General features: G+C 33.4%; 1 protein-coding gene across 2 annotated transcripts in view; it reads right to left on the bottom strand.

Moving 5' to 3' along the window:
• Nucleotides 1-217: 217 nt before the first annotated feature.
• The window catches only part of LNPK (lunapark, ER junction formation factor), a 78,201-nt gene continuing 52,968 nt past the window's right edge, over nt 218-25,450 (bottom strand). For both annotated transcript variants that reach the window (XM_035007700.1, XM_035007698.1), the window contains exons 9-13: nt 20,441-20,653; nt 11,805-11,910; nt 10,286-10,356; nt 9,321-9,491; nt 218-1,249 (exon numbers count right to left, since the gene is read on the bottom strand). In XM_035007700.1, coding sequence (XP_034863591.1) covers nt 1,014-1,249; nt 9,321-9,491; nt 10,286-10,356; nt 11,805-11,910; nt 20,441-20,653 — 797 coding nt within the window. In that variant the 3' untranslated portion in view covers nt 218-1,013. The remainder of the gene's footprint in view (nt 1,250-9,320; nt 9,492-10,285; nt 10,357-11,804; nt 11,911-20,440; nt 20,654-25,450) is intronic.

The following is a 25,450-nucleotide window of genomic DNA, read 5'->3' as shown; positions in this document are numbered from 1 at the left end:
TGGCTTCAGGTTTTCCTGAATCAGAAAACCCTAACCTCTGATTAGAACCTCTAAATGTCACGATTTCTCTGAATTTGAAAAGCAATTAGTCTGAACCAAAGCATCATAACTTGCTCTCAGAAGAGTCTATAGATTAATTGAACTGTGAGCTCCTCCTACTAAGAGTTTTCAGGTGGCCAAGTCATCCACCAAGACACTGTCTGAAGAAGTCTAGATATTTAACAAAAAGAAACCGCTGCCAGATCACCTTTATTTTCCTTAACAAAATACATGCAAGAGCACAAAATTCACTTATATATCACCATTATTTTACAAGTATAAATAATGTTCAGAATTCAAGTACAGTCAAGTGCAGAGATACTTCCTATGTGTTAATATGTAAACATAAGCTAATTATATACATCATGTGCCTTTGGCCCAGCTGCAAAATAACAAACATCAAAAAAGAAACACTGCACTTGACTGTTCAATTGCATTCTTACTGAGAATTCGTACCAATGCCTATATAGTTACAGTTACAACTTTCTTACCACTTAATGTAAATGCCTAAATAGACTTGCCCCCTGCAAATATCTCAAGAATTAAAATTCTATCCATTTTTGATGATGAGTGATTAAAAATCTTAATTGAGTTTCATTCCTTAAAATGAACACCATTAGAACTTACTCATAACCAAAGTTCTTCCTATGTCAAAATGGTATTATTTACAGGTCACACATAGAGAAAACAAGAATGCTATTTTGTTTACTTTTAGAGTAGAAGAAAACATCTAAAAGCCGGCTAAACAGCGTGGGTCTTTATACATTCCAAAGGTTCTTACTTTACTGCTATCACTTGCCTTTAATTTAACACTCAGGAGCTACAACTTTGACATATTCAAATAGCCAAGCAATCTAAATTCAAATGATATCAAGCATATCCTTAGGGGAAAAAAAAAAAAGCACCACCTAGAAAGCAATAACTGACATCAACAAGACTACAAATATCCAGTTGAAGGCACATGGAAGCATTTACTACATGGCCATCAAAGATTCTCCACTGAGTTCAGGATTAGGAATAGAATCAGCTCTGGGGACTGGCGATTTGGCTTCATTCATTGAGGCGTCCTCATTCACGGCCTCTTGTTTCTCCTCTGGTTCCTCTGTGCCAGATACTTTTTCAGTCCCTTGGTTTGTCTGCTCTGTATCTGATATTTTCTCATCTGTCTGCTCTGTACTGCTATCAAGAACATCTTGTTCTTCTACAGATTCTGAAAAGATAAAAGAGTCAAGACTTTAGGAATAGCCAAAGTTAAAACTGTTAAGATAAACAAAAGATAAAAGAAACAGGACAATGGTCTAACATTACCCTTAAAATCTTTTAAAATATGTACTTAATTCCCTATTACATACAAGAATTGGTATGAATGAAGAAAAAAAACAATTTGGGGAAAACAAACCTATAAATACACTTTTGTCTAAAGCACTATATTTGCCTAAAATTTAGGAATTTTCATAATATTTAGGAACCTTCCTAAAGATGCATTTGTAAGTTAAATGTCCAAATATTTCAAACGAAGTCCCAACAGCCCGGCAAACAACTCCCAGATTACGTTTTCTGAAGGAGCAGTCTCCCTTGCACACAGACAACTCTGTAAACAATAAAGGTGTCCCTGTGTGTGTGTGCGTGCGTGTGCAGGTCGTGCTGTTTCCCACACTGATTTACCTCTCTATTATCCAAACACTGGGATGGTCTGGATCCACCTTTTCCAAAGGCATGACAAGTCTCCCCCATCCCTCTACAAGACAAGTTCTCAGGACTTAAATCTCTGGTCAGAATATGCTACATACCTAGAATACAAGGAAGAGAAAGGGAAGGGTCTTTTGTCCCTGTCTCCATAGTGGAAGCTAAGTGAGGGTCTTGGTTCCTATCTAAAAATTTACTCCCTTTAAATTCTCTTTTGAGTTTCATTAAGTTCAAATCCCTTAATAATAATAATTTTATTCAGTAAAGTCCCTTTAATTTTTTAAAGTTTAAAGAATGAAATGAGGGAGGGAATGTCAGAAGCAGAAAGCTTTGAGCCTCCTAATTTCCAAGTTAAAAATAAAAATCTAGCTTTTGTTTTTATAATAAATAGTAACAAACATCCTTCCTAGGAGAAATATGGTTAAACCACATCAGCCAAACAAATAAGCAGATTTTACTATGCTTATGGAAGATCCCTTATGATATACTACAAATGTTATTATAATTCAAAAAATCTGAAGGAAAAGCCAATCTACATTAGTAAAAAGTTCACATTTAGTTCCTTTACAGCATAGGTCAGAGTCTTGCTAAATAAATAAAATTAATTAATAGATTTGCAAAGAAATTATGTGCTATATGCACACATGGAAGTGGAGGTCTTACAAATTTATGCTTTTACCATAATCAGTTTTAATAAATACAAATTATCTAAATCTCCACACACTCATGCCAAGACTTTAAAAATACTAAAAGGTAATTATTACCTTAAACAGATATCTTAGACTCTAGTTTACAGAATTAATTACAACCTCTTTCGCTCTTTGATATATAAAATGAAAGGCCAAAATTCCAGTTAGGGACATCCAATTTAATGAGGTCTTAAAAATTCATATGATCACAAAAAGTAGTGAGGAATGTTCACAAATCCTACTTGTGTCAATTGTCACGAAAATGCTATTTTTATCTTAAAAAGAACTGAAAATGGCATTGAAGTACCACTTGGAATCTTACAAAAATCCAGGTAGAAAAGCAGTAGGTCATTCAAGTTTTGTTATTTGAATGTTCCAGTGCACAAAGGAAAAGCAGAAAGTGCAAATGAAACTCTCTGGATATGTACAGATCATTTCTGCCACAAGGGCAAGCAAGTTCTTCAGTGCAAAGTTCAGGAGTCGCCAACCATTTGTAATTCTACCCTCCCAGAATTTATGCAGGGTAGAATTTTAAGAGTCACGGTTTTCCACAACTCTCTGGTCATTGAGCAATACTTACTTGCCAAGAACTTTACAATTTGTTATATTTTAGAAAGCCTTCTGAAACAAACCAACAAAGCCACACTAAATGAAAAGACAAGAAGCTCAGAATCTAGGATTCAATTCCCCAATAAATGTGTTTAGGTGAATAGAGGCTCAGATAATTAGTCATATTCTGTCTGACCAACTGCCTCAGTACTGAACTTAAACAGGAGAAATACTCGGGCGCCTGGGTGGCTCAGTCATTAAGCGTCTGCCTTCAGCTCAGGTCATGATCCCAGGGTCCTGGGATCGAGCCCCACATCGGGCTCCCTGCTCCGCAGGAAGCCTGCTTCTCCTTCTCCCACTCCCCCTGCTTGTGTTCCCTCGCGCGCTCTCTCTGTCAAATAAATAAATAAAATCTTTAAAAAAAAAAAAAACCAGGAGAAGTACTCAAGTTCATAATTTATCACACTAAAGCTCTGCGATGTAACTATTTTCAGAAACAGACACATCATTGCTCAAATCCAATTAAATTTAATACAAATTTAATTGGCAAATAATACAAATAATACAAAAAGAAGTACTATAATACTTAAATTTTAAATGTATAAAGATGAATTCTAAGAAATACCATAGGCTATCATAATTAGAAAATGACATCATACCAAAGTTTGCTTGTCAATACTTTATTGTATTTCAAAGAATATACAGAAGACTAAAAACTGATGAAATGATGGGTAGGGCTTGAAATAATGAAAAAGCTTATTAATGACTACTTTTCTACCCCCAGGTTAATTTGTAGAAAAGTAATTTTAAGAGCAGTAATACTACATAAAAACTGGTATGTGTCACAATGCCTATAATGCAGACATCAGTCTAAATGACATAGATACTCGATTTTTGGATGCCAATGCCATTTTGTGAAACGTCATCCAAACAAGATTTAAATGAATTAGGTGTGCAAGATTAACAGAGAATTACATGTTTAAGAACTAAGCCGTAGAACTTTATAATAAGATTATTAAATGTATTCCAAAAGTATTTAGTTTATTTCTATGGGAGAATATCATTTGCCTATTCTAATAAAAACAGCAAATTTTTTCTATGAAGTTATAGTTTAAAATAGCTTGGTGATATAAAATACATTATAGAAGATGTCAATATTTGGGCATAAAATACTAAAAAAGAAACCAGCCCTTGTGTTCACACTAATTAAACAAACCTCTTCTCCCCTGTGCAACACCAGTTTAAGTCTAAAATTAAAACAAAGTTACCCGAATGACCTAATACCATCTGTAAGAAAATTTTTAAAATCAACTTTGGCATCCATAATGTCAAGAAAACAATATATCACAATGTGATAAAACAAAAATGACCTATGGAATTTGTTCCTTTCCCCACTCCTACCCCCTGCCCCTCTCCCCAGTGGTCTTGAGAGAGAAAGCTTTTTCTACCAAATTGTAACAATCGGCTTACGGTTGTTTGGGCAAAGCCTCAACTCAGACAACTCAAACTCATAAAACTGAGTATTAACTGTATAATGAATACCACTGCCTCATCTATAAACCACACACATGCAAAAACAGGTAAGAACATCACCGTACCTTTTGGTTTTTATTCTAGCTCTTAAATAATTTTCTAAGAAAATTAAAGAATAGCAAAACAAATTCATATATTTCCTTTCCACAGAGGGGAAAAAACATGATTCTATTTAGTTTATGCCTTTGAAAATCCTTCATATTTTGGTGAATTCATTTAGATTCTTACTTTTTATTCCTTTTTACAATAACAACAAAAATTTGTCTTGCTAACACATCAAACTTTTGCCTTGCTAACACATCAGTACCCAATGTATGTGTAGACTATAAAACTTACCCAAAGGAGAATTTGTTAAATTAAAATGGACAGTTTGTCTTTGAACTCACAGGTCTTAAGCAAAGCAGTTTTTACAAGACTTTCTGCCTTAAGGAAAATGGCCAACTTAAATTAAGGAACAAAGATACGAATCTCATCTCAAAACTTAACCCAATGGCTCAATGAATAAAATTAATTAAATAAAAACCACCTATGAGAAAATAGCTCATATTGAGCACACAGAATGCTATTTAATAATAATACTGTTATTTGCCACTGGTGAACAAATCCATCAGATGAGTAAGAAATGTCATTATCAGGCAACAATGTAAAATTACTAGGTGAAGGTGTTTTAGAAAAGAGAATCAAAAGGCCAAAAGATCTCTAGGTCTAAAACAAACAAGCAAAAAGATACTATAGGCATGTTTATATCCTGAGGAAGAAGTACATAATTAAATATCAATAAAGGTACAAGCTTTCTGGATCTGGTAAATACATAATTCAACAAAATTTACATTATCAAATAGTTCAATTTCCTAGAGCATCATAACAAACAATAGTAAAAACAGAATTTTCTCTAGTTCAACATAACCTAACTGTAACAATATATTGCTTAAAAGAAAGAAAAAAGCAGAAATCAGATTACCAAAATAAATTTCACCTTATATAAATTTTACTTGCTATTTCTGATAGTATTTTTATTTTTTTATTTTTTCATTTTTATTTAAATTCAATTAGCCAATATATAGTACATCATTAGTTTCATCATTAGTTCAATAATTCATCATTTGCATATAACACCCAGTGCTCATCACATCACTTGCCCTCCTTAATGCCCATCACCCAATTAATTACCCCATATTTTTGATAGTATTAATTAAATGCCATGAGTTTTATTATTAGAACATTATTTCCAGTTGAATAAAAGCTATCTTTTACTAAAATAATTACATAAGATCTAGACAAATACAACTGAGTAATTAAAACAATATTAACATTTTTTAAACATGCTAGCCTAAAATCACTCTACTGGTACACTAACAATGTAGAAACCTCTATTCTAATTATTTATCATCGTTAACAAAAAAGAATGCTACATATCAAATATTTTGGAAAGCACATCTTAGAAAAGCAAAACTGATAAACCACTTTAATGTGGCTTAGCAGAGATTCACTACTCATTTAGCCATAAAAGAAACCGAGTAACTTAAAAGTAGTTCATTACTTTGGCATACCATATCTAGTATGCTCTTACATAAAAAGACAATCCCTAGTCCTAATTTCTTGTGTTTCTTTAATACAGTATTACCAAAGCATCTGGATACACAGTTCTAGAAGAAAATTCTAGGAATCCAAATAAGTAATTAATGGGAGAAATTTCTTCTAGGCCTCCTTCTTTGATGAAAACTCCAAGATTTTGTAAGTTGCTCTTAAGAGTGATCCAAAAATTTTTCAAAAGCCTTATGTTTCATCCTAAATGCAAAATCTTCCAGTAGCAGAATCAAGACAAAACTCCAAGTCTTGCATCATAGTTTTTTTTTAAAAAGGTTGCTTCTAATGATTCAAGATTATTCATCCAAATAGTTATAGAATATTTGTTGAAAGGAAAATTCATATGGAAGAAAGTTACCCTTTGGTTCCCTCTGTGAATTCAATAACCTAATCTCTCCAGTTTCTGCTACTATCAAGGAGCTATTTTACTACTTTAAAAAATATAAAAATTGGGTGCCTGGGTGGCTCAGTCGGTTAAGCATCTGCCTTTGGCTCAGGTCATGATCCCAGGGTCCTGGGACTGAGCCCCACATCGGGCTCCCTACTCAGCAGGGATCTGCTTCTCCCTCTGCCCCTCCCCCCTGTGTTTGTGTTTTCTCTCTCGCTCTTGTAAAAATAAATAAATAAAATCTTAAAATATATATATGTATATATATAAATTAATGCAGAAAAGTTTTTTTTAGACCTCAAGTTTTCACATCAAGGCGGCAGAAATTGGGCGCCTGGGTGGCTCAGTTGGTTAAGCGACTGCCTTCGGCTCAGGTCATGATCCTGGAGTCCCAGGATCGAGTCCCACATCAGACTCCCTGCTCAGCGGGGAGTCTGCTTCTCCCTCTGCCCTCTTCCCTCTCGTGCTCTCTGTCTCTCATTCTCTCTCTCTCAAATAAATAAATAAAATCTTTAAAAAAAAAAAAAGTACTAAGCTTTTTAAAAAAAAAAAAGAACGCAGAAATCAGAAATCTAAGCTCTCACTTACACTGGCTGTCAGCACAGAGAGATGATTGAGATGATGTGGTCTTACTTATTAGTTCAATATAATCATGAAGGTATGCCACCAGCGTTCAAAATAAATGCAGCTTCATCTTTCTCCAGAATACTTCCTAATCACTTGGAAATGGTAACTGTATATCATAGTGGTGAGACAGTAGTCTTGGAGAAAAGTTTCAATCTTCTGGAAAGCCAAAGAAGTAAAAGGTTCTCATAGCCATTTTGATGAATCCAAGGAGAAGTATGAAAAAGTTACTACTCCAAAGACTATCTTAACCAAATGGAATTGTTGCTTCAGTTTCTAGTGCTACAGAGTTGTTAGACCTTGCCTCAGGTTTTGTCTTCACCTCTTAATATTACCTTATTAGGGCTGAGTTTGAGCCAGTTAGACTTCGTTCTGGAGATTTCAGATAGAAAATGAGACATCTAGGGTATTGCTCCTCCTAGATTTGATGAGAAGGAAAGGTATAGCTGGGTGTTGTTTGCTAACTATCCACCTCAACCTTAGCAGAAGATATTAAATAAAGCATGGGACTCATGATCAAGATTTTTATTTTGTTCGTTGTTTTCTTTCTTTTGTTTTTTTGTCCCAACTATTAGCTTTCAAATATTCACTTTAGCTTTCATAAGCAAGATTACTCATGGAAAGGACTTCAATTTTTCCTCTAAGCATCTTCACTATGAAATTCTTTAGTTTTCTGTTTCAACAGGCTGCAATAGCAAGGCAGGTGATTGCATGTGACAGCATGCAGCTCAGAGCATGACTTAAGCAGAAGCAAAAATGTGATTATGTTTGGAGTTGATGTTGCAGACTTGGAGAAGGTGAAGGTATTGATTCCATGTTGAAAGTATACAGGCTTCTTGTCATGACTATCTGTGTTCAAATTCATCTTGATATATGTTAGTAAGCCAAAAGCCAAGTCTAAATCAACACAAATATTTTAGGTTCACTCTTTAACTTTTAAAAAAAAAAAAAAAGGTTCTCAAATTTTCATACTAAACTTCTCATATCTGAAAATTCACTCTCTCATGTTATTCTGTTAAAGCGATTTTTTTACTACTCAGCACTTGTATAAGAAGAAATCAAATATATGTAAATGACAATTCTAAGAAATTAAAAGGATGAATACTGACTGCTAAATAAACTATGTGAACTAAACTTCTAATATGGATTTTTTTTTCTATATCAGGCATAGCATCAAAATACCATGGCCTGTGCCATAATTTTAGCATCCTCATCATTCAGAGCTGCTTAACAAACATCTCCCCATCTAATATTAACAAGAAATAGTTGGCAATTAATAGTCAGATCTTCCATCTCTTTTCCATTTTCTCATGAAATTTCCTCAAGAAATCCTAAAACAGAATTACAAGATGAGTTCTAAAAACCAATGAATTCTGATAAATTTTGTTTCTCTAAAATAAGGTTGTTTTACATCAAAGGCGTACATTAGCAATGTTAATCTTGCAGACCCCAAAAAACCGTTTCAAAGGAATACCAGTCCTATCAACATAGTTATCCAAAGAATGCAAGGATGACTTTCCAATTCCAAAGTTTCCTGCTTCTGGTAACCTTACCAATTCCAGTGGTAGGCAAAAACCTATTTTACCAATGTTAATTATAAACCTTATCAGAATTTTATCCTTATAAGTAGTTGCATAATTCTTATAACCTGCTTCACTTAAATAAACTGAAAAAATTATTCCATGAAAACATTACTAGTCAAATCTCCCAAGAGTTACACGAAGATGTCACTCCATAAACAGTGTTTACCTAGCTGTTGCTAGATGCTGCTTAACACAGTAAAACCTACATTTTAACACTGAAACACATCAGATCAATCACACAGGCGGCTAGAGTTATCCGAGTAATAGCTGATACATGCGTGTTGCAAAATCTCATAAATTAATCCATTCTTATCTAAAAGTATGATGCTTTGGGCGCCTGGGTGGCTCAGTTGGTTGGGCGACTGCCTTCAGCTCAGGTCATGATCCTGGAGTCCCGGGCTTGAGTCCCGCACCGGGCTCCCTGCTCAGCGGGGAGTCTGCTTCTCCCTCTGACCCTCCCCCTTCTCATGCTCTGTCTCATTCTCTCTCTCAAATAAATAAATAAAATCTTTAAAAATAAATAAATAAATAAATAAATAAATAAATAAATAAATAAATAAATAAAAATAAAAGTATGATGCTTTTATTGTTAAATAGCAAACATTATTAAGAGATAAAACTTTTTAATTAACATATTCATACCTTCACTGATCGGATTCTCTGATGAAATCACACTTCTTGAGGGCAAGGGACCAACTGAACTTGAGCTTTCCATTGCCTGCCTCTTCTCAAAACTAAACTCTGGAAGTCTTGGAGCCTGAGGTCTAGTTTTTCTTGCAGGATTCAAGAAAAAACAGTAGGCACATCTAAAAGCTGCAGAGAATTAAAAAATAAATAAATAAAACCATAAACCAAAATAAATTCAAGGACTAATGAGATAATTCTCAAGATCACTTTTGCAAAGTAGTCAAAGAACCCTTCAAAAATTATTTATTTTTTGAAATTACTTCTGGCTTTAACAATATGGCAGGTGCTCTAACAAAAGCTAATTTTCAAGCATACTTTCTAATTATTATTAAAATTATTATAAAAATTAGAATATTAATTTTAAAACAGAAAAGATCGTAAGTTACACAGCAGGTTATCTAATAGAAAAACAATCTGTAACAATCTAAAATGTATTACAGAAATTACATTTCTACTCAGTAGAATCATTAGGTATTTTAAAATCCAGAACCCTGCTCACTTGCCCAAGAAAATGTAGTATGCTGTATTTAAGAAGCATAATTAATTTAGTGCAATATTTTTTTAATAGTAGCTACACATGAGCATCTGAGGTGCTTTAAAAAAAAAAGCCTGTCCCCCTCCCCCCAGATCAATTAAAACAGACTCTTTGTAGGTGGGTCCTAGGCACGATAATCTTTAAAAGCTCTTCAGGTGATTCTGATACACAGTGAAGTTTGAGAAAACTGACCTAGAAGTTGTACACTGTATGAGGAAAACAACTGCACTGTTTTTCCTGCTTTGCTCTGTGTTCTAAAATAAGAACAATATGCCTGAAAAATACATACAGGGCACTTACAACAAAGTGACATTACATAGGAATTGGCATAGAATGAAATATTTAAGAGTAAAATATTTAAATCTAACTGCCCAGTAATTCTTACCAATGTATTCAAATTCTTCTTTCAAAGCCATGCCATTATGAGAAAAACACTGCTGACATATAAGGGCATACCTACACGAAAAGGAAAAATGAACATATCAGTTGCAAATGCAGACAAAGCCCATGGAAAGGCTACTTTAGCCAACAGCTAACTTATATTTTAGCATAGTGAAATATGTCATTAACAGTTTAGATGTTACTTAGTAAACAATGAACAATACTCTTTAAACATAACAGCCAAATTTTTAAGCCTTTTAAAATACAATTTATAGGCCAAATTAAAAACAAGTCATGAGTCAAATGAATATATCCTTACTAAGTTAAGAGAAACATAGTCAATAACAGACCACTTAAATTTCAGTATTTTCTAACATATATTTCTGAGGATGACAGACCCCAAATCTGTGACTAGATAAGACTGGAAAAGATGGAACCCCTTAGAGATTCACAATGAATGTTATTAAAACCTGAGAAGTCTGTAATAAAGAAATGAATTTAATTTGTTTAGTCCAATCCAAAGGTTAACTTCATACTTCATGATTCCTATATCTATCCTAGTTATACATCTTCCTCATTTCCCCTTTATGTACTCTCTCTGTTCTCTGTGTATGTACTTAACAAATACTTGGCCCTATCAAACAACAACTTGTCTGTTTTGAATAATATATAATTTATTATATTAATATTAAATTCAGTCCTTTTATTAAAATGATAATATTAACCATAACCTTGTGAAATATCTACTCTACCATCTAAGTATTTTTTAAAAATCTACACTACAACAGTTGCTCTGCTGACATCATCCCTGCCTTCCTAGGGTTATCATAAAAATCCAATAATATTGGAGAAGTATTTTGAGAACTAAAAGTGTCAAACATATGTAAATTGTCCTCATTGTTAAAGTCATCACCATCACCAATTCCAGTACTGACATCTATAAAACTCCATTTCTTTTTTTTTTTTAAAGATTTTATTTATTTATTTATTTGAAAGAGAGAGAAAGACAGCGAGGGAGGGAACATAAGCAGGGGGAGTGGGAGAGGGAGAGGGAGAAGCAAGCTCCCCACTAAGCAGGGAGCCCGATGCAGGGCTCGACCCCAGGACCCTAAGATTATGACCTGAGCCGAAGGCAGACACTTAATGCCTGAGCCACCCAGGCGCCCCTGAAACTCCATTTCTTACAACCTACCAAGTTTTCGCTGTTTGCTCTTCAAGCTTAAAAGTTTCAATGAAATGATACAATTTCTCTAAAAATATCATATAACATTATTTTGTTTTCTCTATATATTTTTCTGTATTTTATCTAGATACTTTATCCAAATTTTTACTGAAAAACAAATGAATATGTACTCTTTGCAGGGCTATAAAATATTCTATTATGTTCTAAAATCAGGAAATAAGAGCCACAAAACTGTAGAACATCTACTGCATACACACACACACACACACACACACACATACACCCTGGCCAATAAACTTTTTCCTCATTTTCATTTACCTACCACCTTAATAAACATTACCTGTTTTGTGGACCATCACCAACTAAATATTCAACAATTCTATCCAGAGCACCTCGTTCTCGGGGGAGAATGGGTCTTGCTAAAGGTGGACCCGGAGGATGAAGACCTAGTAAATAAATAAATAAATACATATGAAATATATATGTATAAAATACATTTAAATTTTAATTCAGTTACCAAGTACTACCCATGCTTGTCAGAATATTCAAAAGATTTTAATAAAACAAAAATACATCTCTTCAGAGCATTCACGTTTTCATTAAAAATATTACACTACAGGGGCACCTGGGTGGCTCAGTTGTTAAGCATCTGCCTTTGGCTCAGGTCATGATCCCAGGGTCCTGGGATCGAGCCCCACATCGGGCTTTCTGCTCAGCGGAAGCCTGCTTCTCCCTCTCCCACTCCCCCACTGCTGTGTTCACTCTCTCGTTGTGTCTCTCTGTCAAATAAATAAATACAATCTTTAAAAAAAATAAAAATAAAAATATTACACTACCAAAAAAATGTTAAATTATGTTCTATATCAAAACCATCAACATAATCTATTAAGAACTGAAACTATGTTGGGCTCTGTACAAACTAAATTTTTAAGTGCCCAGACTCTTATTAAAGAGGGCACTTGTTGTAAAGAGGTGTTGGGTGTTGTATGTAAGTGATGAATCACTGAATTCTACTGAATTGCACTGTATGTTAAGTAAACTTAAATTTAAAAAATAATTTAAAAATAAATAAAAAACTTAAAAAACATGTATATACATGTATGGATAGATATAACTAAATAGATTTTTGTAGGATTATACAAGTAATAAAATATTTTAAAAGAAAAATAAATAAATAAAATGCCCAGACTCTTAAAATCTTATGTAATAACAAATTAGGAGACTTCCATTTGGGGCAATAATAGTCACAGGGGTCAGATTTACCTTTCCACCTAAAATAACTAAAATACTGTGCAAAATATATGATGAAACATATATTTTAAAGACACTGGGTATCAGGCAATGTAGGATAAAGATCCCCAAGAGACCAAAAGTAAGTAAGATGAGTCCAACAACTGCCCCAGCTTATTGCCTGGAGAAAATCCCCAGGCAGCAGCCCAGGGAGGGTAAATCCAGCTGAAATGTATCAGCATTCCTGAGTTTGAGGAGATAAAGATGGAACTCTGGAGAGACCAAGGCAGCTTGGGTTCACAGGAAGAGGAATGCACAGAGCAAGAACACCAACGATCTACAGAGGATCCCCAAGACTGCTCAACATACTATGTGTATGATGAAACTATCTGAGTACACAGAAAAAAATGCCCCCAAATATTAAAGGTAACAGTGTTCACATGGGGCCAAACTATTCCATGTTCTTACCAGCCAGAGTGGAAAATGTCATAACACACAGGTTATTGGATTAAGTATTCAGAGGACCTTTGTATAAGGACATAAAAATATCCAGCATTCAGTAAGATAAAATTCATAATGCCTGATATCAGATCAAAAATTATAAGACTTCCAAATAACCAGGAAAATACAACCCATAATGAGAAAAATCAACCAAAAATGACCCTGAAATGACAGTTTGTAGAATTAGTATACAAATATGTTAAAACACTTATTATGACCATATTCCATATGACTGAGAATCTAGAAGAAAGATTCAATGTGTGTAGTCAAAACATGGAAAAATTTCAAAAGACCCAGACTGAACTTCTACAGATGAAAACTATAAGGTCTAGAATGAAAAATCGGCAGATGGGATGAATAGCAGTTTGGACGCGGAGGGCACAGAAGTAAACCTGAAGATATAGCAATAGAAACCATACATAATGAAACACAAAGAGAAGCCTAAAAATTTTTTAAATAAACAAATTATCAGCAAGCTGTGGAACAAACACAAGCAGCCTAATGTACATATAACTGGAGTCCATAAGAAAGGAGAGAGAAAAGAAAACAATACTTGAAGAAATGATGCACAAAAATTTTCCAAATTTGATGAAATCTATAAACCCACAAATCCAAGAATATCAACAAACCCTAAGCACAAGAAACATAATTTTGCACCAAGGCAGAGACAATCAAATTGCTTAAAACCAGTGATAAAGAGAAAATCATAGCAGTCAGAAAAAGATACATCATATACAGAGAAACAGAGGTAAGAATGATAGATTTCTCATCAGAAAATAAGCCAAAAGACAGTGAAGCAATATTTTTAAAGAAAAACTATCAATTAGAATTCTGTATTAGTAAAAACATCTTTTAAAAATGAAAACAAAATGAAGACTTTTTCAGACATACAAAACTGAAAGAATTCATCACTAGCAGAACTGCACTATAAAAATGTTAAAAGACAGGGGCGCCTGGGTGGCTCAGTCGTTAAGCGCCTGCCTTCAGCTCAGGTCATGATTCCGGGGTCCTGGGATCGAGCCCCACATAGGGCTCCCTGCTCAGCGGGAAGCCTGCTTCTCCCTCTCCCACTCCCCCTGCTTGTGTTCCCCTCTCTCGCTGTGTCTCTCTCTGTCAAATAAATAAATAAAATCTTTTAAAAAAAAAAAAATGTTAAAAGACAGAAAAATGACACCAGATAGAAAGAGGTAGTACAAAGGAAATAACTGAAATGGTTACCATGTGGATAAATATCCAAAACTCTTAAAAAAATAATTGATAGCTTAAAGGAAAAATAATCATTTGTTGTAGGGTTTATAACATATATTGAAGTAGGGGCGCTTGGGTGGCTCAATCGTTAAGTGTCTGCCTTTGGCTGAGGTCATGATTCCGGGGTCCTGGGATTGAGCCCTGCATTGGGCTCCCTGCTTGGCGGGAGGCCTGCTTCTCCCTGTCCCACTCCCCCTGCTTGTGTTCCCCCTCTCGCTGTGTCTCTCTCTGTCAAATAAATAAATAAAATCTAAAAAAAAAAAAAAAAGAATTAACATATATTGAAGTAAAATGTATGGCAACAGTAGCACAAAGGCCAGGAGAGGAGAAATGTAAGTATAGTGTTGTTAGATTCTCAAACTATTTGTGAATTGGTATTATATCACTTGAAGATGAACTATATAGTTCAACACAAAGTTCAAGATATATACTGTAAACCCCAAAAGACCCACTAAAATAACATGAAAAAGCAATAGATAGTAAAGCAATGAAAAAAGATAAAATAATAAAGATAATTCAAAAGAGGCAGAAAACAAGGAGAAAAGTAATAGAACAGAGGGACAAGTAGAAAAAAAATAGCACAACAGAAGATTTAAACTCAAACCCAAATATGCCAACCCTGTTAAATGTATGTAGCCTGAACATCCTCATTATGAGCCACGGATTGTCAGAATAAAAAAGCAAGAACCTGATACATGTTGCTTACCAAAAAGGAAAATAAAAAATAAATAAATACAAAGACACAAATAAGTTAAAAATAAATGATAGAGGGACACCTGGGTGGCTCAGTTGATTAGGCGTCCAACTCTTGGTTTCAGCTCAGATCATGATCTTGGGGTTGTGGGATCGAGACCCATGGTGGGCTCCACACTCAGTGTGGAGTCTGCTTGGGATTCCCTCTCTTCCTCTCCCTCTGCCCCTCCCCCCACTTGTGTTCTCCCTCTCTCTCTCTCTCTCTGTCTAAAATAAATAAATCCTTTAAAAATAATAACAAATAAATGATAGAAACATATATATAAATAGGCTAACACTAATGAAAAGAAATCTGGAGTAGCTGTATTAATATCAAACAGAGTAGACTTCAGAGCAAAGAATATTATCAGGGATAAAAAAGGTAATTTTATAATGACAAAGGAGTCACTTCATCAAGAGAACATAATAATCCTAAATATGTATGTGCATCATAACAGAGCTTCAAAACATATAAAGCAAAAAACTAATAGAAACTACAAAAAGAAATAGACAAATACATATCTACTGTGTGTGTGTATGTTATATATATGCTTGTATGTATATATATATATATACATATATACATATATATGTATACACACACACAATACTATATACATATTTATACACAGGCACGCACAATAGTACAGTTGGAGATTTCAACAGTTTCCTCTCAATAATTGACAGAATAAACACAGAAATCAGTAATGTTTTAGAAGACCTGAAAAATACTATGTGCTACCAACTTGTCCTAATTAACATTCATAGCCACTCTATCCAACAGGAACAGAATATATATTCAAGTGAATATAAAACATTTACCAAGACAGATGATATTCTGAGACATAAAACAAGCCTCAGTACATTTAAGAAAATTTAAACAATACAACATATGTTTTCTGACCATGACAGAATTAAATTAGAAATTGGCAACAGAAAGACAACAAGGAAATCTCCAAATATTTGGAGACTAACTAACATACATTTAAATAACCAAGGGTTCAAAGAAAAATCAAAATGGAAGTTAGAAAGTATTTTTAATTGAATGAAAATGAAAAAACAACATATCAAACTTATGATATGCAGCTAAAGCAGTAGGTAGAGGGAAATTTGTAACACTAAAACATCTATAAAAGAGGGTAAATCTAAAATTCATGAATTCAGCTTCCACCTTAAGAAACTAAAAAGGAAGAGCAAATCAAACCCAAGATAAACAGAACAAAAAATAATGAAGAGTAAAAATTAATAAAATAGAAAATACAAAAATAATAGAGAAAATCTGGTTCTTTTGAGAATATCAAAACTGATAAACCTCTAGCCAGACTAACCAGGGGGAAAAAAGGAAGATACAAAAAACTAGTATCAGGAATGAGAGAAATGGCATAAATCTATTGTTTACAAGCATATTATGAATAATTTTATGCCAATACAATCCTTTGAAAGACTACCAAATTACAAAGGCTCACTCAACAAGAAATAATTATTCAATATGCTAAAATTTTATAAAGAACTTTTATATCTATGTTCCTAAGAGATATTAGTCTGTAGATTTTGTTCAATTGAATTTTTAGTTTAAAAAAAAAAAAAAATTCCACAAAGAAAACAGCAGACCCAGATGCTTAAACCTATAAATTCTACCAAACATTTAAGGAAGAAATAATATAAATTCTACACAAAACTGTCTGTAAAATTTAAGATGAGAGAATACTTTCTTATACCTCTGATACCCAAACCTGACAAAGACATTACAAGAAAAAAAAAAAAAATACTACAGACCAATATCCCTAAGAACATTGATGTAAACATTTTTAACAAACTTTTAGCAAATCAAACCCAACAATATATATAAAAAATAAAATACCATGACTAAGTCAGATTTATCCCAGGAAAGCAAGGTAGTCCAACATTTAAAAATCAATGTATTTCACTATATTAACAGATGTTAAAACTAAAACCCCACATAAGCATCTCAGTAGATGCATAAAAAAAACATTTGATAAAATCCATCATCCATTACTGATAAAAATCTTCAGCTAACTAGAAATTGAAGGGTACTTCCTCAACCTGATAAACAACAACAAACCCTACAGCTAACACCATGCTGAAAGGTGAAAAGGTAACTGCTTTCCTCTTAAGATCAGCAATAAGGAAGAAGGTCTGCTTTTCCACTTCTTCTTCTTCTTTTTCTTAAAGATTTTATTTGTAAGTAATCTCTACATTCAGTGTGGGGCTTGAACTCACAACCCCAAGATCAAGAGTTGCAAGCTCCACCAACTGAACCAGTCAGGCTCCCCTGCTTTTGCCACTTCTATTCAACATTGTACCAAAGGTTCTAGTTTGTGTAATAAGCAAGAATGAGAAATAAAAGGAACACAGATTAGAAAAAAAGAAGAATTATCTTTATTCACAATGTGATAGTCTATGGAAAATACTATAGAATCTATTAAAAAACTAATAAAACTAATAGGTTTAGCAAGATTATAGAAGACCAATATATAAAAATCAATTGTATTTCTATATATATTAGCAATGAATAAATGGAGATAGTAAAACAAAGCCATTTTCAACAGGCTCAAAAATTGGAGATAATTACATACACATTTAACCAAGAAAATATATAAAACTTATATATTGCACACTATAAAACACTGCTGAGAAAAACTGAAGATCTAAATAAATAGAAATATACTGTGTTCATGTAATAAACTAGGCAATAGCAGAAGAGATAAATGGAGAGTGGAGAGTGGAAGAATAACCTAGTTTGATTTAATGATTTACATCATTTAAAAACATTAACAACAAAAATAAAGACTTATGAATTGTAACCACAATCTTTGAAAACTGAAAAAGAACTATTTGTAGGAGATACTCTGAACTGAGAGACAACACAGAAGGCAGCACTAGAAGAAAGTGAGAGAATAAAATAAGTAAGTTGATGTTTGCCTGCAAGGCAGGATGAACATACTAATGAGACGGGCAGCAATGAAGGTTGACAGGGAGACCTCATAGAAGACTGCAACAAAATGAGGTCTTGTTGGATTAAGCCTTACAATATAAGGATACAAGGTTTTCAAAACGATTGTGACAAAACTTTAAAGTACTCAAGAATGGTTTTAGAGTAGCAATACTATATTAATATTTTAAAGGCTAATAAAGAGATTTGCTTTGTAAATAACCACAAACCTAAAGGTTGTTACCATCTAGAAAAGGGCAAATGATGTCAAAATTGTAGCGATTAACAAATGAAATTCAGGTTCTAGAATAAGTTCTTTGTATAACAAATCAAGAACATTTTTCAGATTTCATCAGTAAGTTATTGGTTTACTTGTATTAACAACATTCAATCATTTATGATCAAAAAGTAAATCTGAATGCACATAATGTCATTCCTCATTATCAAATTTTCAACTTGAATAAGTATGCCACATTATATCTTGAAAACATTTAAGTCAAATTAACTTTTGCTGGAATATTTTACTTCTATATGTTTAAAATGAAAATGTCCATAAAGGAATCTGGATACATAAAACAACAGATTTCATAAAAATATCTTAAATGCTGTGCATACTAATAACTTTTAAAATAACACATCTTCATATTTATGCTATTACAGATAACAGTAATTAAAACAAATATCAAGAGCAATCATTGTAGGAATACTGGTCATTTTTACACAGCTTGGCAAATTATCAAGTACCTGCTGGTTATTAATTTTCAAACATATGGGAGCCCTGTGGTAATACACATTAAATTGATTCTCTTCCACAAATATGGCATAATGAAAAAATGAATTATTAATCTTCTCTGTAAGAAATCACTTAACTCATATTTTTGGCAATGCACAACTTAGTCTTCTACATGGAAAACAAATTAAAAACTTCAGTAAAATGTTTTATTTACATGATCATGAAAGTTAGGCAATTGTTCCCTCTATAACCCTATTCTTACATGTGCAATAGTTTTTATTACTTTATACAAGTTGCTAAACTTTTATTTCCTTAAAACTTAGATACACAAATATATATAATTCATGTATTCTCACACACAAAAAAAGTTCTTCCATTAAACTACTAAGAACTTTACAAATCATGGGTATCTCAAATCAATCAAATAACAACAGAAAGATAAATAATTTTCAACTTAATTTTTCTCAATTTCACAAAATACATGGCTGCCTTAAGTGACATCATTATATGTCAAGTTTAGAAGTATTTTTCAATAACTACTTTAAAAGTTATGATTTATATATATTTCATTTGTAGCCAGCTTTAATTTGTTTATAAATTAACAGTTTTCTAGTTTTCTAAAATCTTATGCTCCTTTTCTTTGAAGGGAAAGCAGGAAAAAAAAACTACTCTCATAGTAACATTTAGATTGCTTTTATTATGTTAGTGCCCTGAATACCTGATATCAACTACTGGCTAGCCTCAAAATCATTATAAATTATATGTTAGTAATTAGTCATGAAATACCAAAGTAATTTAAATTAGAATTAAATATCTTAAAATAAGATAAATAATTTACTATCATATTCAAGAATCTGACATGGAAATTTATATAAAATAATGTGATCTGCTGAAGCAGTAGACTTCCATGTCCCATCACGAACTCCAAAAGAAAGCTGCAGGGTAATTTAATCTACTACACTCCAAAAATGGGATCTTCCCCTAGAGATCTACCACACTGAAAAAAGAGAATCCAAAGAAATGAAATAGAAAAGGCAGTTGTTAATTTAATAGAACTTTATGCTAAAGTATCTGTCAGAAAATACTAAGGTTCAACCGCTAAATAAAAGAAAAATCTACCAGCCCATATTAACAATAATAGTATTGTATACAATGCAGAAATAGTCTTCCTGGAATATGTTGTCATGTTTAAAAATATATGTGAAGAGTTTAGCAAAAAGCATGAATATATTCCAAAAGTGTTCTCTTCTATCCCCATTTTATATAAATCTGGAGTCATTCTAAAGCTGAATATAAAAAGATATGCTATACCGTTGACTACAGAATACCACAAAGTTTTATTGCCATTTAAACAAAGAAGCCATAACAGTTAAATGAGCTCAAGAAATAGGTTTCAGTATCACAAGGTGCCAGCTGTAAAGAGTTATGGCTAATTGAATATGGAACTCCTGCTTAATCAGATAACTGCTCTGCTATTTCCAAATGAAATGCCATTTCCATACTGCCTGAAAATGGCCCATTTTATTGGTAACCAGAGAAAACAATATAAACTGTAAATAACATTAAGTGCTCTGTTTACCCATTCCAGGCACTGAAGTAGCAGGGGATCCAAGACGTCTTGGTAACACATTTGATGACAGGGCTGGAGTAACAGTTCTTTCTGGGGGTCCACCAGGGGCTGAACTGTCCTTTGGTGGTCCAGGAGATACTGGAACTTGTGGAGGAGGGCCCTGGCTAGAGCTTGTGGGTGTTGGAGAAAGGTTTCTCTGAACTGCAGTTCGCTGACGAATCTCTGAGAATAAGAATTAAAAAGTGCATTTTTTATTTAATATCCATTTTAGCCAATACCACAAAATGATTCACGTTTAATAAAGTTTTGTAGCACCAGAAAGCATCTGTAGGGTCAAAACTTCTTGTAATAAGAAGTTTATAAGATGTAACATTGAAAACTGACTATAACAGAGTACTCCATTTCTGACCCTACACTCCCAACTGGATATATTTACACAAAAGTCTTGATCTATCTAGAGATACCACTTTTCAAAATAAATTCAAATAAAATAAAATCATAACCCAATTATGTGTCATGTCTTTTCACAGTAATCCTTCCTAATTTATGATAAAGGAAAGTAAGTTTATCAGAATTTGTGAAAACTCTGATGAAAATGGCAGATTTGTTTCTTCAAGAAAAATGTTAATTCTAAGAAATGAGTGAATAAGTATATTCTGGAATTATCAAATAATTTATGAGGTATTTAATCTAAGTAGTCATAGAAATGCTGAAAAAGTAGTCTTTACTATTAGGTACTATTCCCAATCTCCTTTATACTATTACTGTCTTTTTGGTAATTTTTTTTTTTTTTGCCAATACATTCAATAAAGGAAAACTTCCACTCTACATAAGCAGTATCATCATAAATAAGTCTTATCTTTTAGTTGCAGAAATTACAAGATTTTCTGTAACAGGGCTGGTAAATGTGCCAAATCCAGGCTCCCGCTCCTTTTAGTAGTTTTATTAAAACACGGCAACACTCTTTTGTTTACATATTGTCTACAGCTGCTTTAGAAGAGCTGAGCATTTTTACAAGAGATCACATGGCTGTTAGAGCCATTTACTGTATTTACTATCTGGCCCTTTACAGAAAATTTCATGATCCCCTAACTCCATAACACAAAATCCAGTTCTATCATTTCCCCTCCCCACCAATATCTTACTTGAATGTCAATGGTAAGATCTCAAGAAGTGCTTATTGCTTTTTAAATCTACATATCACCTTAAATTATCACAAATCCTGAAATAGTAGGCTGAAACTAAAGAAGTTAAATTTTAATTGGCATGACTGGTAAAAATGCATACTTCCAGCAGCAAAAAATTTTAAATTTGGACTCTATTTGGCAGTTAAAGATTTTCATGAAGAGTTCATTGCAAGTAAAAGTACAGCTCTAGCATCAGGTTTCAGTTCACTACAATCTAGCAGAAAAGTTTGGTTAGAATCTTGGCTGTAGCTTATAGCAGCATTACATGACTTCAGATGGGTTAACTTCACTAAACCTCTCTTCTTTACCTGTAAATTTAGCATAATAATATTAACTCATAGAATTGTTATAAGGATTAAATGATGTTTGTATTGATAGCTCCCATTTATCGAATACATATTTCAGATGACAGTGTTTTCACATAAAATATTTTCTTTTAACTTTAAAAAGTTTTTTTTTAAGATTTTATTTATTTATTTGAGAGAGAGAGAGAGAGAGCACGCACACAAAAGCAGGGGAAGTGGCAGAGGGAGAGAAGCAGGCTCCCTCCTCAGGAGCCCAACATGGGGCTCGATCCTAGGGCCCCGGGACCATGACCTGAGCTGAAGGCAGACGCTTAACCAACTGAGCCACCCAGGTGCCCCCACACAAAGTATTTTCAAATGACCAGTTAGTGAGCTTACTAAGACAAACTAATTTTCCTCTGGCTCTTAATTTAGTCTCTAACCTAGCCACTGAAATAATAAATTACAAGCAGATCATCATGATATAAATGGAACTACCTTTATATCTGGCTATTTTCCACGCAGTTTATATAGAATTTTCAGATCTTACCTGATCTAACTGTATCCTAATATCTCCTGCGAATTAGCTGGTTACTTAATTATCTTTTACTCACAAGGAACACCTTAAAAGGTGGTTACACATTGGGAAAGCCATGAAATGCTGCAAAAGGTATTGAGGGGCCCCTGGCTGGCTCAGATGGGAAAGCATGCAACTCAATCTCAGGGTTGTGAATTGAAGCCCCACATTGGGCATGGAGCCTACTTAAAAAAAAAAAAAAAAATGCTACAAAAGGTACTAAGATCATTGAAATTATATTAAGATTTGGTCATTTAAATTAATTTTATTTTTTTTTAAGATTTTATTTATTTATTCATGAGAGATAGAGAGAGAGAGAGAGAGGCAGAGGCAGAGGGAGAAGCAGGCTCCCCGCAGAGCAGGGAGCCCGATGCGGGACTCGATCCCAGGACCCCGGGATCATGACCTGAGCTGAAGGCAGACGCTTAACTGACTGAGCCACCCAGGCGTCCCTAAATTAATTTTTTTAAAAAAAAGGTATCAGGGCACCTGGGTGGCTCAGTCGTTAAGCGTCTGCCTTCGTTCGGCTCAGGTCCTGATCCCAGGGTCCTGGGATTGAGCCCTGCATCAGGCTCCCTGCTCAGTGGGAAGCCTGCTTCTCCCTCTCCCACTCCCCCTGCTTGTGTTCCCTCTCTCACTGTGTCTTTCTCTGTCAAATATATAAATAAAATCTTAAAAAAAAAAAACACAAAAAACAAAAACAAGGTATCAAATACTGTAAATCATTTTTTAGCCAATTTTCAGCTAAAACATAACTACAAAATGACATTTTTCTTCCAGATAAATAAAAGTTTAACATGTATCAAATTATATTAAAAGTAGTTATTATTCTTTCACTTCTTGAACAAAGACTTGAAATTGCTTTCTCTGAATGTGCATCTACCCTGGGACAATTAAGGTACCCTTTTAACATACATCACTCATATCACTCATGAACTACTGAAAGTTGAGGTCTATGACTAGCTAGGTTAACAAAGGACACCATGTCTAGCATTCCACGAAAGAGACTTGGCTTAATAATTTCTGAATCTAAATTTAGACAGAAAAATGACATAAAAGAGTCAGGAAAGGGAGAAAACATAGTTTCATTGTTTTCAAAGGAAAAGCAAGTAACAGTTACAATATCAATAGGTGAAAATAGCTAGCAATACAACACCAAGTCTATATTTGGTAAGGTGTTATGAAATATTCTGGTAGTCTCAATTTAAAACATCTAAGATTTATCATTTAAATCATCTAAGATTTGCCATTCACAAATACTCTGTAATACAGTAACTCTAAAAACTTTGTTATTCAACAAAGTATTTTATCGGTTATATTTAACTTTTCCTGCATTTAAATGTAAAATACCATCCCACAAAAAAGATTTACCAAGCATTTCACACCAATCTGATAAAGTATCATAAGGAGTGTTCCATAAGTTCAATTCTTGACTGGAGGATGTTTCAACATCCTTATCAGTGATCAATCACTAATTCAATAAAAATTACACCCACCAAGTATGAGTACATGTCTATATTTTTAAATTCAAAATGAAGCAAAGAGAATCTAAACGAGATTTAAAACTTCTATATTACAATAAACAAAAGAAAACAAAGTTTAAAATAATGATAAAATGGCACCTGGGTGGCTCCGTCAGTTAAAATAATGATAAAATAAGATAGTTGTTAAAAAGCACAGATTCTGCTTGAAATAAGTTAAAGACAAATACCATATGATTCCACTCACACATGGAATTTAAGAAACAAAACAGAGAGGGGAAAAAGAGGCAATCCATAAAACAGACTCTTAACTACAGAGAACAGAGGGTTGCTGTAGGAGAGGTGGGTAGGCAGGGTGGAGATGGGTTAAATGGGTGATGGGGATTAAGGACAGCACTTGTGGTGAGCACAGGGTGTTGTATGTAAGTGATGGATCACTAAATTCTACACCTGAAACTAATATTACACTGTATGTTAACTAACTGGAATTCAAATAAAAACTTGAAACTACAAAGAAAAAAAAAAGCAGACTCTGGGATCAAGCTGTGTTGATTTAAATTTCAGCTCCACCCTATTATTAGATGTACATGCAGCCTTTTCCAAGTTGCTGACAAATCTCAGTTCAGCTTCCTTTTAACTGGAATACTTACCTCTTAACTGTTGTAAAAATTAAATGAGATAAACAATGCAAAGGGCTTAACCAAAGCACAGGTACTTAATAAGTACTTAATAAGCAAAAACTATTAGAAGTAGTATTCATCTAAAGGTTCCAGAGATTACAATAAATCAAAAGCTAAGCAATCTAGAATTTCTAAAGCAAAAATTAAAATAAAGTGTAGATATTAATGTACAAATTAAATGTTTTCCTAAACTTATTTGTGAACTTATTTAAATGTGTAAATTCAAAATCTATGCAAAAACTTAAACCTACTCTAGCTTGCTCTTAAATAATTCTTGAGATAAATGTTCTATAAGACAAATAATTCTCTTGATTTATCAGATTTTTAAACACTGATTGTTTGTAGAGGGTTTTATCTTCATTTTGGTATTAAGAATAGGTAGGAAGAATACCACACTATAGGTAGGAGGCCTGGATTTTCATCCTAGCCAATACCACCAGTTCCTTATGCAAACTAAAAAAGTCTTGTATCCACTCTGGGTTTCAAATTTCTTTAAAGTGTTGGCAAAACTACAAAGACAATCCTCATATTTTCTCTAGTACTGGTCAAAGGTTTTCTCAACATTATGTCCAGTTCTAAGCCTCATAAGAAAAAGCATCAAGAAAAAGCCTTTGAATGATTCACATATGCAAAAGTGGATATTCTTAAATTTAGGGTGAATTTGGCTCTTTATAAGTGATTACTAAATGTAGTTGAGTGAGACATGGGGATATAGCTTCAGGAGAGTTTCTATTTTTAAATTTATATAAATTCTGGTCTCTATTGTTTAAATTTATATGATTCCTTTAAATAATCAAAATAAGGACCATG

The sequence above is a fragment of the Mirounga leonina genome, unplaced genomic scaffold, assembly GCF_011800145.1.
Source record: "Mirounga leonina isolate KUSES-001 unplaced genomic scaffold, KU_Mleo_1.0 Mir_151, whole genome shotgun sequence".
Lineage (NCBI taxonomy): Eukaryota > Metazoa > Chordata > Mammalia > Carnivora > Phocidae > Mirounga > Mirounga leonina.
This window is presented reverse-complemented; position numbering and strand designations above follow the sequence as displayed.